Source organism: Toxotes jaculatrix, chromosome 3 (genome assembly GCF_017976425.1).
Source record: "Toxotes jaculatrix isolate fToxJac2 chromosome 3, fToxJac2.pri, whole genome shotgun sequence".
Lineage (NCBI taxonomy): Eukaryota > Metazoa > Chordata > Actinopteri > Toxotidae > Toxotes > Toxotes jaculatrix.
This window is the reverse complement of record NC_054396.1, coordinates 16835063-16850999: the sequence shown is the minus strand read 5'-3', so window position 1 is coordinate 16850999 and position 15937 is coordinate 16835063. Positions and strand designations below refer to the sequence as shown.

Below are 15937 nucleotides of genomic sequence, written 5' to 3'. Positions count from 1 at the left end.
TTGATTCTGTAACTTGTGATTATCCATCTGCTCTAAACTGCATAATGAACTGTAGTGTAAGCCCCTGGAGACTAGTATTATTCAAGTAGTAAATCAGTCTTTTAAAAATGATAAGACAGACACAAAAATGTGCAACAAACTATCTACCTTTTATTGACTTTAGGCTATCACAGCATGCTTGACATGCTAAAGTGAACAAGTAACAACATACTCATATTTTATGAGTTTTTGTTACTGTATAACGTTGACTTCCTCCTCACTCCTCTTCTTCCTTGGTCTGAAATGAAAGAACAATGAAATGTAAAACAGTTGGCCAGATGATCTGTATTTAATAAGATGAACATTTCTGTTCAAACCTGACTGATCACATACAGTTATTTTTACCTTGACAATTTCACGACTCTTTGCCCTCAGCTTGTTGACCTGGGACTCAGCAATGTCAGCCCGCTCCTGAGCTTCCTCCATCTCATGCTGAACCTTCCTGTACCTGGACAGGTGAGTGTTGGCCTGCTCCTCCTGTACAATGAGCACCAGTGAAGTCAGGACCTGTCTGTTGACTGACATTTTCATAACTTGTCTATTTATAAGAATTAAGTTTACTCACAGCTTCCTCAGACTGCCTCTTGTAGGATTTCACTTTGAGCTGCAGTTTGTCCACCAGATCCTGAAGTCGGGCAATATTCTTTTTGTCTTCCTCAGTCTGTTGTATGTCAAAAAACGACATAGTAACAGAAACATGAGTCTACTGTTTTCATTACCGAAATTATTATGATTTGTTGGAATTTAACTAACTTTAGTAATTTAAATAGCAATTAACCTGATAGGTGAGTTCCTTCACTCTTCTCTCATATTTTCGCACTCCCTTGATAGCATCGGCAGCACGCCTCTGTTCGGCGTCAACTTCAGCCTCCAATTCGCGAACCTTGAATGAAGAAGAATGCAGTGATTTTGAAATGAAAATTGTTGTCCTGGTGTACAGTAAATATGAATAGGTTGGTCCACGTGAACCTTACCCTAGCCTCCAGTTTCTGGAGCTGCTTCTTTCCACCCTTCATGGCCAGACTCTCAGCTTCATCCAGACGGTGCTGCAGGTCCTTCACTGTCACCTCCAGGTTCTTCTTCATCCTCTCCAAATGAGCACTGGTGTCCTGCTCCTTTTTCAGCTCTTCAGCCATCATGGCAGCCTGAAATTTCGAAGAATTAGTATTGTTTTAACTGTCAGAGCACTTTATTTGGTGGAAAAATGGCTACTATATAGACGTTCGGAAAACTCACATCAGTGATGGCCTTCTTAGCCTTTTCTTCAGCATTTCTTGCTTCTTGAACAGCATCCTCTACTTCACCTTGGATCTGAATAAGGTCAGCCTCCAGCTTCTTCTTGGTGTTGATGAGGCTGGTATTCTGAATAAATAGCAGCTTGGATTATGTACTGTAATTTTCAGCTGTCAGGTGTTTCACCTTGTTTGAATCTTTATTTACCTGAGAGTGCAGGAGTCCCACGCGCTCGCTGGCATCAACCAGCTCCTGTTCAGCCACTTTGCGGCCTCTCTCTGTCTGCTCCAAAGCAACTCTCAGTTCCTCAATCTCAGCCAGCATCAGGTTGTTCCTGCGCTCCACCATGGCAACCTGCTCCTTCATTTCTTCCTGACCTCTGATGGCTTCATCAAGGTGCAGTTGTGCATCCTAAATTAAAAATAACACGTTTGTAATGCAATCTAAATAAAGTGAATTTCACCTGCTTTTCTGTAGTAAGCCACCATACCTTAAGCTGTCCTTGCACATTTCTCAGCTGTTTCTGGGCTTCAGCTGCCTGGCGGTTTGCATGACTCAGCTGAATCTCCATCTCATTGAGGTCTCCCTCCATCTTCTTCTTGATTCTCAGGGCATCGTTCCTGCTCCTGACCTCAGCATCCAAAGTCGTCTGCATGGTCTCGATCACTCTCTGGCTGTTCCTCTTGATCTGCTCAATCTCCTCGTCCTTCTCTGCAATTTTTCTGTCAATTTCACTCTTAACTTGGGTGAGCTCCAGCTGAATGCGGAGAATCTTGGATTCCTCATGCTCCAGGGTAGCCTTGATTACAAAAAACACATGTTGTGTAGCTCCAGCATTATTAAAAATTGTCTTTGAAAACAGATATTTTTTCAGACGATACCTCTGCCTCTTCAAGCGAAGTCTGAAGTTCTGACTTCTCTGTCTCTGCAGTCTTTTTCCCTTTCTCCAGTTCATGGATGGTTTTTCCACTCTCCCCAATTTGCTCAGTCAAATCAGAGATCTCCTCTTTAAGAAGAAATGTATGAGTTATTTAAGTAGGTGTGGGATGAATTAATTATGGCAGACTAAGATTAAATATACTATACACTTACTAAAAACTGTAATGACCTGTAAAACAGTTGATGTAAAAATCAAAGACATGCACACGTCTGTTGCCCCACTGGGGGGCACACTATTCCTTACTTGTCCTTTTATACAAAGCATATGAAACAACTTTGTGAAAGTTGAAATCAGCTGTAAAATCTCAAAAAATCTGCAAAATCAGTTCCCTGTCAATCGTTTTTGTTAGAGATAGTCTGCTTTTTTAAAACTGTGCATACGTTGCAGATTTTTGTTCTCCCTCTTCAAGGTCTCCAGGTGATCCAGAGATTCTTCATATGAATTTTTCAGCTTGAACATCTCAGTGCTGAGAGAACGAGCTTCTTTTTGAGCTCCCTCTAGCTCTGCCTGGCTTTCCTCATACTTCTGCTTCCACTCTGCAAGGATCTACAAACATAAAGAAGACCCATGTGATTCAGTAACACATAATTCTGTGGTCTTCATTTTAATCCACAAGGCAGGAATAAAAATCTAACCTTGTCAAAGTTTCTTTGCTTCTTGTCGAGGTTAGCAGCCAGAGCATTGGCTCTCTCCACATCGATCATCAGGTCCTCCACTTCACCCTGCAGCCTCTGTTTTGTCTTTTCCAGAGAGGCACATTTTGCATTCACAGCTTCGATGGATTCCTCTGCATCCTGAAGACGCTGGGCAAGCTTTTTCCTGTTCAAACACACAATAAATGTGCTTTAGGGTGACTTACAGAATCACTACATGTGGAAACAGTGTGATTTCAGGACTGTCCATTACTTAGCCTCCTCCAGCTCCTCAGTGCGCTGAATAGCATCTGTCTCGTATTTGGTTCTCCACTGAGCCACCTCGCTGTTGGCCTTGGACATTGCACGCTGCAGCTCAGCCTTGGCCTCCTGCTCCTCCTCATACTGCTCTCTGAGCAGGTCGCAGTCATGACGGGCTGATTGAACAGCATGAGCCAGGGCATTTTTGGCCTGAAATAATAATGATAATAATAATAAGAAGAAGAAATAAAAGCATGTTTTATTAACAGTTTTAGCTGTGCAACTCTGCAGTTCTGTGATAGTCTGTGTTCTTCATGTGCACATACTTTAACTTCTTCCTCAATATGCCTCTTGAGCTCTTCAGTCTGCTGGGTATAAGCCTGCTTGCTCCTTGTCAGCTGAGAGATCAGGGCTTCTTTCTCCTCCAGCTGACGAAGGATTTCACCTAAGGCACGACAGAGAGTTAGTACTAATAAAAAACCAGTATGGACATTGATTTACAAATATGACTAAAATTAATTAAAAAAAAAAGCATAAAATAATTTTTTTTTTTATCACCATTCTCTGTTTGCAGTCTTGCCCTTTGAACCCCAATATCATTCAGCTGTCGCACATTTTCGTCATTTTTGGTCTTCATCTCACTCAGTTGATCCTCAAGAGAACGGCACATTTTCTCCAGATTGGCCTTAAATTAAGAAAAGTTATGTTGATCTAAATTATTGCAACATAGTCTAATTCTCCAAATAAAGGCAAAGGTGTAAAAGTAAATTTTTGTTGGCCTGGTTGCACGTTAAATGTTTTTACTTTACCTTTGATTTGGCAACAGCCTCCATATTGCTTGTTAGGTCATCGATCTCCATCTTGTATTCACTTTTCTCTTTCTCCAGCTTCTGTTTGACTCTCTGGAGGTTATCAATCTGTTCTCCCAGCTCTGCCACACTGTCAGCCTGCTTCTTGCGCAGAGCTGCAGCTGTGGCTTCATGCTGCAGGGTGGACTCTTCGAGATCACGACGCAGCTTCTGAAACTCGGCCTCGCGCTTCTTGCTCATTTCAATCTGAACAGCTGTTGCGCCGCCAGCTTCTTCAAGCCTCTCACTGATCTCTTCTAGTTCCCTGGACAGATCAGACCTCTGCTTCTCCACCTTGGCCCGAGCAGCCCTCTCAGCCTCAATCTCCTCTTCCAGCTCCTCAATACGAGCCTAATATTTATGTGTTCAAAAAACGTTGTCACATCTTTCTGTCTCCATGTTAGGTTAGGTACTATTACTACTATAGTAATATTAAGAAACTGTACCAACCTGAAGTTCTTTGATCTTTTTCTGTAGCTGAGCGCAGAGTGATTGCTCATCCTCAATCTTGCTGAGAAGCTGGCTTGTTTCAAAGTCCTTCCTGTGTAGCAAAAGGAATCATAAACACAACAGCCAACATATATTTTTATCTTAAAATGTTAACTTAAGATTTTTTTGCAGTGATCTTATTTCTATTGTTCAAGGTTTTTTAAAACATATCGAGACAAATACAGGTCAAACATGACTACACTGGTTAAATTGATTGGTTAAATTTCACTCACTTCTTTATTTTTTCCTCAGATTGCTGCTTGTCATTCTCCAGATCCATGATGGTCTCATGGGCCAACTTAAGATCCCCCTCAAGCTTTCTTTTAGCTCTCTCAAGGTCCATACGAAGCTTCTTTTCTTGCTCCAGAGAACCTTCAAGCTGTTTTAACCGAGGAGATGCATTAGATTTTTGTTATTAGTTCTCAAGCAGACTGAAATCACTGTCTGTTATTACTTACATCGTCCACTTGCTGCTCCAGCTTGGACTTGGCCTTGGTCAGAGTGTTGACTTTGTCTTCCTCTGCCTGCAGATCATCAAGGGTCTGCTGATGGGCCTCTTGGAAGGCCTTCTTCTCTTTGGTCAATTTGGCAATGGTCTCATCTTGAGAAGCCATTTCCTCAACCAAGTTTTTAACCTTATGACATAATAAATAAGTAAATAAGTAAATAAATAAATAAATAAATACATATTTAATCAAAGTATATCTACAATAGACACAGTTGAATAAGCTGAAATTATGACTGTCACCTTGTTCTCAGTGGCATGTTTCTCCTTTTCCACCTTGGCCAGGGTGAGCTCCAAGTCATCAATGTCTTTCTTTAACTCAGAGCACTCGTCCTCCAGCTTCCTCTTCTTTGCAGTCAGCTCAGCATTGATTTCCTCCTCATCCTCCAGCCTCTCAGCTGTCTCTTTGACTTTGGCCTCAAGCTGGATTTTTGCTTTAATGAGCCCCTCACACCTTTCCTCAGCATCAGCAAGGTTTTCACCTTCCTACATTTACAGTGACATCCAATTAAAATACAGTTTATTTTTTAAATCCGTGATCCCTGAAATAGCAAATTTCCTCTGTTTATTTCACATACAGACTGAATTTGCAACTGCAAGTCATTCTTCTCTTGCAGGAGAGAAACCATCTTCTCCTCCAGTTCTTTCTTCTTGGCCAGAGCCTTTGCTAGATCCTCTTTGGTCTTTTCAAAGTCCTCTTTCATCTGGGCCATCTCTTTCTCAGTCTCAGCACTCTTCAGCAGAGGCTTGATCTTGAAGTACAGCTTCATCCATGGCCAGGTTTTGACATTCATGAATGAGCGGATGTTGTACTGAATAGAGTAAATCGCCTCCCTAGGGATAAGAAGTGTCAAAGGAAATAAACAGATTCAAATAGATTCTGAAAGTTGTATGGGTTGGGTTTTCAAAACATGTGGCTTGAAAATTATACTCAAGTTGTCATTTATAAATGTACAATTGCCCTTTGGTGTTTGAAGCTGTCTGCAGTACCTGCGCTCCATCATTTTGACAAACTCCCTCCTCATGAGGAAACCTCTGCAGACTGCCTGTGTCATTGTAACCAGGATAGCAAGTTTTTCATCTCGCATCTCCTCCAGAGTTCCCAGCAGACCAGCTTTGAAGAACACCTAAAAGAAAGTGTTAGTTTACACAAAATTCTACTTACTTGCAGTATCAGGGCTAGCAGTTAAAAGAAAAAACCCAACACATCCATGACAGATAAACCTGATTACCTTTGTGTGTCCAAATTTGTACTGAGTATGATCAACATCAATAGAGCCCAAGAGTTTCTCTGAAGCTTTCTTGTTGTCAATGAACTGCCCCTCAGGGATGACACTGGCGTTCAGTACTTTGTATCTGATTGGAGGTATATTGGTCATTGAATAATACCTAATCATGAAATTGTCAATAAAATCTGATAAATCTTTGTAGTTACCTCTGCTTGAAGTCACCATAGAGGATTCTGCTGGGGAAACCTTTCCTGCAGATCCTGATGCCTTCCAGCACACCGTTACACCTCAGCTGGTGGATGACCAGGTGGTTCTCCATAAGACCTTAAAGACACGTCAAATTCAGTTTTGCGTTGCGTGATTACACTAGTTTTTATAAATGTAAAAAGTAAGACAGATTCTAGGATTACCTGGAGTCTTTGATTCATTAGGAATCAAACAACGTACAAAATGAGGATGAGTGCTCCTCAAGTTTGTCATCAATTTGCCTAAATTCTCCTGAGATATGGGGAAAAAAATGATTACTTTTACCTGGATGGTACCTTTAGTAGCATTCAGGAATGTAGTGGTGTACATATTGTGTTGTAGTTATGTCTTGAGGCAGGTAGTTGTGATGCTTACCCTGAAAAGAGCAGATACGGTCTGAAAAGACCCACCCTTTTTCTTGCCTTTTTTTCCACCACCCTCAGCTGTGGCACAAAGATTCAATTTCAGTTATTTACATAAACAAATTAAATAAATTTTCATTTAAATTATAGTAATACTATAATGTTTAAACAAACCAGTGTATTTTAAAACATGACGTAGACAACAGAAAACCACTCCAAATTTTGTTCTTTAAAGTATGATCCTTACCTTCAGTTGAGGAATGTGAGGCATAGAGGTGAGCCAGCAGTTTGGCAGAAGACTTCTGGTAGAGCTGAACCACTGAGTCGTTCAGGGGGTCTTTGTTCTTGTCCAGCCAGCCAAGGACATTATAATCGACAGTGCCAGCATAGTGCACCAGAGAGAAATGGGCCTCAGCTTTGCCTTTGGCAGGTTTTGGTTTCTGGAAGGGGGCACTTTTACCAAGATGCTGGTCATACAGTTTGCTCTTGAAGGTCATGTCTGTTGCCTTGGGGAACATGCACTCCTCTTCAAGGATGGAGAAGATGCCCATTGGCTGTCATGAGGAAATTATTATTTAAAACAAAAGCTCATCAGACAGTTTTCCGTATTTGTGAATATGCAGCATGTAGTTCACCTTCTCAATAAGCTCAATGCAGGCAGCCAGATCCATGCCAAAGTCAATGAACTCCCACTCAATTCCCTCTTTCTTGTACTCTTCTTGCTCCAGGACAAACATGTGGTGGTTGAAAAACTGTTGCAGTTTTTCATTGGTGAAGTTGATGCACAGCTGCTCCAAGCTGTTAAACTAAAGACGGTTCAAACATCAAATGTCAGCAAGGGCCTTAAGTAATACTGACTAAAAACTGAATTATTTGTACTCTTAGCTTTAATGTACCGTGATTGTGAAATGAAAACCTTGTGCAAAATTATCTAAATTAAGTTGTACAAGATTATGTTGTATCTGTTGTATAAGTCAAACACACTTACATCAAAGATTTCAAAGCCAGCAATATCCAGGACACCGATGAAAAAGCTTCTGGGCTGCTTGGTATCCAGCATCTCATTGATTCTGACGACCATCCACAAGAACATTTTCTCATAGACAGACTTGCAGAGAGCCATGACAGCATTGTTGACCTGATTTTACAGAGTAATGGTACAACATTAACAATGACGGTGTAAAAATTAACAAAAGGTAGTTTAATGTCTGGAGGTTAAAACAAGCTACAGAGCATACAGAGCTGAGCTAACGACTTTATGAGAGCACTCGTGAACCTTTAGCAAGGAAAATATAATCAACATATGAAAGTGTCTTCAAATGTGCATCAGTTAGTTTTGTTTCCTATCTCCTCCTTTTTATCTTCTCTTACCTGAGGGACGGTTTGTCCTTTGGTCACATACTCGTTCCCAACCTTCACTCTGGGGTAGCACAGTGCTTTGAGCAAATCAGCGGAGTTCAGACCCATAAGGTAGGCGATTTTATCTGCCACTAAGAAAAGAACACAAATACTCATCTTTAAAACCCATAATACTTGGGTAAAGTCATCAGTGCACCTCTAAATCACAAGACAAATCCAGTGGTACTACACTAAAGCTTATGGTGTGTGGGTTTCCTACCCTCAGTGCCATCAGGCTCAGCCTGCTCTTCACGCTGCTTTTGCTTGAATTTCATGTTTCCATGATGCATCACAGCTCCAGTCAGCTTGTACATGCTTGCCTTCTCTTCAGCAGTGAAGCCCAGGATGTCAATAGCAGTCTGAGATAAAAAGAGAAAGTTTAAAACACAAGCTGATATTATTCTTGGAAGTAGACAGTCATTGCTGCCCTCTGCCTCTCCACACTTGTAACACAGCTTATTTAGCTTTAAAGCAATAAGCAGCATAATCTTGGTAAAATCAAGATGTTGTAATATTGTTAGTCCCGTTGTATCTCCTCTACACTAGTTTCTGATAACTTTTAGAATTAATTTCAACAATTACTGATCACCTGCAATTCTTTGTCTAGACTAAATGTAATCCCCAATAACACAAATCACAAGATGAGGTTGAGATTCTGGGTAAAGACACTCTTAGTTTTCCATTTATATGTTTAGGTGAATTACTATTATTTCCCCTTCTTAACTTAAATGGGGGAGGACATTAGAAACCCCTCTTCATATAATTCAGTCAAGTACAACACTACCTTCAATAACTGCCTCAAAAATGACCATAGAGTTTAATCAAACCATTGATGACAAAAACAGATAAACTCTCAAAGCTTCCTAAAATTTGGGTTTATTGCTGTAATAAACTGGTAACTTGGTGTACGTAACAAAAATATTAATTATAAACATGAACATAAGTCAAATTTGTTATTGCAGTAAATGTAGTCAACAAAGTAAAGTTGTTCTTACATCAGTTGCGATGAATTCTTCAATGTCATTGATACTCTTGACAGTGATTTCACCCTGACTGATCATAGGATAGTCATATGGATTTGTGGTGATCAACAGAGCCTCTGAAGAAAAAACACATGTAAATATAGCAGAAAACATGTCACTTTCTTTAGAATGATTGGCAATATTATTGACAAATCTCACACCTATGAGCTCAGGTTTGTGGCCTGTTGTGAGCTGATAGAAGATGTGGTAGCTCCTCTCAGCTGACAGCTGGAACGTCACTCGAGACTTCTCCAGCAGATCTGTATGGGTTTAAGTTGTTAAAAATGAACAAAAATCTCCCTTGAAGCGAAGCAGAAGGACTTGACAGTATAATAAACAAGGTAATGTGCAGTATGCATGAATTTCACAAACAAATCTTACAAGTTTCAATATCAGCTGAAGCCAGCTTTCCAGTTGACCCAAAGTGAATTCTGATAAATTTTCCCTGTGCAGAAACAGGTTAATATTTAGATTAAAACCCTCTTATGTTGAATGACCATTATCACAAAATAGGAAACAATTTGAAATCAAAGAGAGGTTGCAAAAGAACTTACAAAACGAGAAGAGTTGTCATTCCTCACAGTCTTGGCATTACCGTAAGCTTCCAACAGTGGGTTTGCTGCAATGATTTGATCTTCCAGTGACCCCTAAGCATAACATTAATTTTGTCAGTCTGACATTACCCTGCTTCTTTTAATTTTTGACTTTACATTAATATTGTTCAACTTCTCTTGCCTGCATTTTTCCAGGTATTGGCTCAACTTTCTTTCCTCCAGCCACTGCGATTGTCGCAAAGTACTGGATGACACGTTTGGTGTTGACGGTCTTTCCTGCACCAGATTCTCCGCTGGGTTTAAGTATGTGTTCATAAATATTAATTAAAATGACTGATATTACTACTGTTCCCAGTAATTGTAAATAATGTAAACATTTTGGCACTTACGTAATCAGGATTGACTGGTTTTCTCTGTCTGTAAGATATCAAAATGGCATAAAACAGTTAAGATCTTACTTATCCTTAAGTGCAGCAGTTGTATTTATTACACATAATAGATACATTGATACCTTGCAGCATGAACTGATAGGCATTGTCTGAGATGGAGAAAATGTGGGGTGGAGCCTCAACCCTCTTTTTTCCTCTGTATCCCGCAACAACCACTGCATCATACACTGGGAGCCACTTGTAGGGGTTCACAGTGACGCAGAACAGCCCTGAGTAGGTCTGTGTGAAATATTAAAGAAAGATTAAAAGTTCTACAAATATTTAGTTGTGTGCAGAAGTTTGGCAACCCCTGGTAAGGTTAAGCTTATACAGGAGTGTTCGTGCATTGTTGAACTGTGTTGCATTGATGCAAATGGAAGAGTCATCAGAAGGAAAACCTTACCTGCATGGGCTATATTTACTTCACTTCAAAAATCAGTAAAATATGTTATTTGCCCATGACTCACACATCTGTGTGCACATGCTATGTAAGTAATATCTCCCCTCCACAAAACTCACATAAATCATCCATGCTGCATAACGCTCTTTGAGGTTATACAGCACAGCAGGCTCACTAAGGTGGGTCATCATGGCCATGTCTTCAATCTTATCGAACTTTGGAGGGTTCATGGGGAAGATTTCATCTTCTTTTACAGTTAGAGACTGCCAAAGAGAAGGAAGAGGCACAGATATACACTTAGTTACTGCCTAGCAGTCATTTGTTGTATAATTTTGACCATAGAATCATTTTTAACTTAGTTTTATTTTTTTAAATTACCATGTCAAAGACTTTTGTCACAATAGTCTAGATCCTACATCAAAAATATAAATCACTGTAAAACTAGTATTTTTTTTCTCACCTTTCCATTGAGAGTCTCCACGGTGGCTTTGCCACCCTCTCTCTTGGTAAGTTTCCCTTTGAGGTACATTTCAGTGGCCTCAGTCACAAAGTACGCTGTTTTAGCATCAAAGGGAGTGTTCTGAGCTTCAATTCTCTCTCTTTCTGGCTTGCGGAGGTAAATGGCCGCCGGGCCAAAACACTCCATTTCTGGGTCGCCACTCATGATGACCCTTTACTGCAAGAGAGGAAACAAGACATTTGTTTGAGTGGTTAAATACAGGTACTGTAGCAACTGGCATAGCAAAACTTAGATAAATATAGGGAATTTCCATGTTTAGTCCATTGGCATGGATAATTAACCCATATCTCATACTGAGTTAATCTCTAGGACAAATATGTACTTACTTTGGAGCACACCAGGTAAGCAGGGGCGTTTCTGGCAGACTTCTGTGCAAACTTCTGAAAAAAGGAGCAAAGATGTAAGGTTCACAAATGTTTCTTGCAAGTGCTAACTCTTTCCTGCTCTCATTTAAAATAAGTTAAAGAAAAGGAGATATGTGTGTGTATATATAGATGTGTGCTCATAGACTTAAAATCTGTTAGTATTCATATATAGATTTATCTTCTATAAAATGCAATATTGATGCATATGATGCATGATAGTATTATATATTGTATTGGAGCAGTTTAATGATGCCAAATACATCTGTGCCACTAGCAAACTTACCTTTGGTGGGTGCCTGTCCTTGGTGGAGGTTTGCTGTTCTTTTTATATAGAGGGATGGGAGCCTATCACATGTCTTTCTGTATTTGGTCATGTTGCCTCGCATTATGTTTGCACACTAGTTCTCCTCTGCTGTAACATTACACAGTTTATGAGATTCCTTTGCCAGATCATTGACCAGCTTTGATAATTTAATTTATTGGGGATTTAGGTTTTTAGAAATATTATTCACTGATTACTGTATTTTGATGTCTTTAGCATTGCCATCAGTAATAATTGTTGTCTGAAAATGAGAAGATGAGAGCAGCAGTTTGAGATTTTTATATATATTATTATGACCTCAATACATGGTGATGTAGCAAGCCGATGTGAAGTTGGTTCTGCTTGTAGATACTACTGTGTATGCAAATAGAGAACAGATGTGAAGTTGGTTCAGTTCTTGCTCAAGGTTAACTCAGTAGTTACAGACAGTCCACAGGTGTGACTAATACATCTTTTTAATGCTCTCTGGCACAACAGAAACCCCTTGCTATGCTTTGGAGAAGCTTTAAAAAGTCACTGATATACTGTTTCAGAGTCCTTACAAGTCAGAAATTATTAAAAAATGAAGTGAGTGCCAATGAGCTTTAAAGAAAAGGAAGGATTGCCAAGGGCTTATTTATCATGACAGTGCCAACAGCTGTTCTTATTCTTGCTCTTAAGAGGTACACAGGGGAGCTTGAGAACAATCCCTAAATGTAGAACAACTGAGTGAAGGATTCCAGTTTCACTTCCATTATGTTTCACAAATTACCTCTTCATGAAGGTTGTTTATGTTCCTTAAAAGGTCAGCATGCTCTCCAGATTCAATTGTTGTTCAGCTGTTTTGTTCATTGAATGTCTACAGTATGTGATAAGATAGGAGATGGTTGTCAAAGATGGCAAGTGTACTTGTGTACCAAAGATTCTTGCCAAGAATGTGGTACACAGCCAGTAGAATTTAAAAGTGTGGGTAGAGCGCCATTAGCCACTGTTTCCATTAGAAAGAGGATATTCTTGTGACAGTGAATAAGAAGAAGAAATTCTGAAGTGGTTACCCACAAGATATAATGAGCCTCTGTCTTCAAGGAGCATGTTACACGATTCCTGCTCTGAAATCTTCTGTCTTATTAGGGCAAAACTCAAATATAGCACAAGGCTTGTGTTGATGCTCAAGCCAAATGCCACATGCTTAAGAGGCTTATTGTGTTTTTATGGCCTTTGATCTTCGTCTGTCAGTTTCTTCATTTGTCAAGCAGCAACAACCGTGCTCAGGATAACAAACCAAGGTGAGTGTTAAGTAACATTCCAGTCTGCCAGCTGGATGCAAAGACCATGGATGTACATTCACAGTAACAGTAGCATCTATGTTTAACAGTGTAAGTACATGTATTCTAGTCTATTTTATAAGTGTAGTTATGATTCTGCATTGATGTATTTAATTTTTAAAGGTAAATTTCCACAGAAAAGGTTTGGTGTACCTGTGTTTTAACCTATACTGGTAGTTACGTGTAAACAATAACTGGTTATGGATTGACTCTTAAACCCTATTTTCGAGACTGACGAGATGTTGTTACATGGCAGTCATTCACACTATTTGGACTTGTTCTTATGTTTTTTAGGTAATTACAGATTTAAACATTTTCAAACTTTTCAGCAACCATCTGTTTGGTAGGATGCTCAGATCAAGCTCATTAACTCAACAGCCTGAGCCGCAAGGTCATCAACAGTCTCCAGAATGAGTTTCTTATTTATATCTTAACTGCTTTCCTCGTTCATCAGGTCTTAGATTGTAATATTGTCTTGCAATCTTCAATCATTCATTCTCAGATTAATCTGTACTCAAATGCTGCTCTAAGAATCAGTGACTGCAATTGTTGTCATGTTGGAGAATGTCAAAAGATTTAGTTTTGGACAAGGTGGCGGGTTTGTTGGTTAAAATTAGCTCTCAGTGTTTGATTTTAGGCATGGCTGCTTGTCCATCTTGCAGTAGAGCTCCCGGGAATATGGTGTGAGACAGTTAGAAGTGAGGGTGACTGTCGATCTGTCTCCGGCAGTCTATTAGTCATCTGCGAGATGCTGGAAGCCGCTGGCTTCATGTAGAAGAAATTTGGCATCATCACGCCACTGAGCAAAGAAATTACATTTAAATTTGTTTAAAATACGCTGTGACTGGCCTCACCATGACAGCCGGGTGATGCAGAATAACAAGTGATTGAAAACCTTCATGCAGTAACATGGAACGAACGTTTCTGCATGATCACATTATTAATGGGGTGCTGTCAGTTCCTGGAGGTGCTAATGACTGTCACAAGGATGTCTATGTGTGAACGTCGGTGGCGGGGGTCACGGGCATCTTATAAACACCAGAGGGAGCCTCAAGTTGCAAAGATGCAAACATGCTACTTATGTTACCAGCTTCTCTATCATCATTATCCTCTGGTCCCCTAACATTATACCTCATCAGCTCTCACTGGGTGGCATTAAATAGTATGTTTATGAGTCTAAAATAATTAATTATTCACTAAAATGGAAATACATATTTAGAAATATTAATGTGTTTATGTTTTGTCTTTTCCAATTCAGGGTCACAGAGGCACGTTGAAGCCCATCTCACCATGTGTTGGACAGATGACGGGGAAACACCTTGGACATTCTGTCCTAAAATATGGTATGGCATGTACACATGTAGATCCAGAAATTGTGATTAATGTTTAGAAGTTCGAATGCATAATGTACACGTCAGCAGTTTGCAATGCCTTCACCTGCTCTTTTCAATGCAGGTGTGTTGACTTTGTTGTGTCTACGTATTCATTTAATGAGATTTCCAAACCCACTGATAAATGCATTGCCAATAAACCCGTTGCCAATAACAGTACAATTTTAATGGTTCTTTTTTACAGTAACTAAATAACTAAATCGCCATTATAAGCTGTCTACAAAGGTGAGATATGTTAAATAGATTACATGCCATTCATTATTATGTGTCAGCAGTCTGCTTATTTTGTACAGTATGTACATTAGAGCATTGTTTTTCCTGCTTTTCCTGTTTTGGCATTAAAAAAAACCCCTAAGCCTAACCCTAACTCCCTTCTCAATGCTCCTTACCCTAAGTTTCCATCATTTGTTCCCCTTATTACCTGTGAAAAATAATTTTCTCATACTGTGAAGTTTATTCTCTTTCATATTTAGTTAATACCTCTCAAGAGATACTGACGTACTAATTTCTTTGACATGCCACCGTAGTTTGTTAAGTGCAGCAATTTCTTATACATAGTAAGAGCCAACAAAATCTGTATTCTGCATTGTCCTATATGTAATTTCAGATGTAGTTAAATACTGCAGTTCACAATGAACTAAAACTCAAGCGTATTTAAAGTAATACAGTCCTTATATTGCCTTTTAAGAGTATGGTTTGAAATGTGCAGTAGTCTATCCAGTTGCAGGGTTCTGGTAAAAGACAATTATGTGTCACCTACTGCATGCAACTGATGTAATGCACCCCATGTAGAGATTTAAATAGTAATTTATTAATTCACTCAGACATCAGTAACCTATCTGTCCCAAGGGGCCAATAGTGAGCACTGCACAGGGATACTCCTGTAATTTAGCATAGCACTTCCTTAAAGCTGAAGAACTCCCAAGAGACACAATAAAAGAAGAATGGAAATCAAAGCAGCAGATGCCAAGATATCCTGACTTTTAGTTAGTTAGATCCTTCTTGCCTCCTAAATGCAAAAAAAGAAGTAAACTTAAACCTAAGCCAAAGCTGAAATAATTTGCGTTGTTTCTGTATTATTAGTGGCTACTGCAGCTGCTATATTTGCACTTTTCCAGTCAAGAAAACCAATTACTATTATTCCTCATCTACACAGAAAGTGGAAGAGGAAGACTTACCTCAGTATACTTTTAGTATAATTTCACAAAATCCACAAATGTGCATCATTCATGCAAATTATAATATATTTTCTCATTGTATAAGGATAACATACAGTAGGAGACAGCCAGAAATGCATAAAGCAATTCAAAGAATTATCATCAACTAGCTTTTGACTATCAAGGGCTTCTTGTTATTTGATACTGAGTGTATCAGTATGATAGTGTTGTGGTTATGTGGTTTTCAGTACGCCATCCCAATTACTCTAGTGCATACATGTATTTTTAGTAT

At 39.4% G+C, this 15937-nt stretch overlaps 1 protein-coding gene across 2 annotated transcripts; it reads right to left on the bottom strand.

Annotated features, from left to right (window-relative positions):
* Positions 1-130: 130 nt before the first annotated feature.
* On the bottom strand, positions 131-11775 carry LOC121178768 (myosin heavy chain, fast skeletal muscle-like). 2 transcript variants are annotated; one of them, XM_041033096.1, is made up of 41 exons: positions 11755-11775; positions 11433-11486; positions 11047-11262; positions 10706-10849; positions 10270-10426; positions 10148-10175; positions 9940-10051; positions 9759-9851; positions 9586-9649; positions 9366-9464; positions 9178-9281; positions 8403-8541; positions 8156-8274; positions 7773-7922; positions 7420-7590; positions 7032-7338; positions 6798-6865; positions 6587-6674; positions 6383-6500; positions 6180-6303; positions 5938-6074; positions 5526-5781; positions 5191-5433; positions 4901-5077; positions 4676-4821; positions 4404-4494; positions 3915-4304; positions 3664-3790; positions 3432-3550; positions 3119-3315; positions 2848-3031; positions 2593-2758; positions 2154-2278; positions 1763-2071; positions 1480-1683; positions 1276-1401; positions 1014-1184; positions 818-922; positions 605-700; positions 373-516; positions 131-277 (listed from the first exon to the last, which is right to left on the bottom strand). In XM_041033096.1, exons 3-41 carry the CDS (start codon positions 11248-11250, stop codon positions 257-259), a joined length of 5823 nt encoding a protein of 1940 aa, XP_040889030.1. In that variant the 5' UTR covers positions 11251-11262; positions 11433-11486; positions 11755-11775; the 3' UTR covers positions 131-256. The 2 variants fall into 2 exon arrangements, with proteins under 2 accessions (XP_040889030.1, XP_040889031.1); XM_041033097.1 differs by having other exon boundaries at positions 385-516.
* Between the last annotated feature and the right edge of the window lie 4162 nt (positions 11776-15937).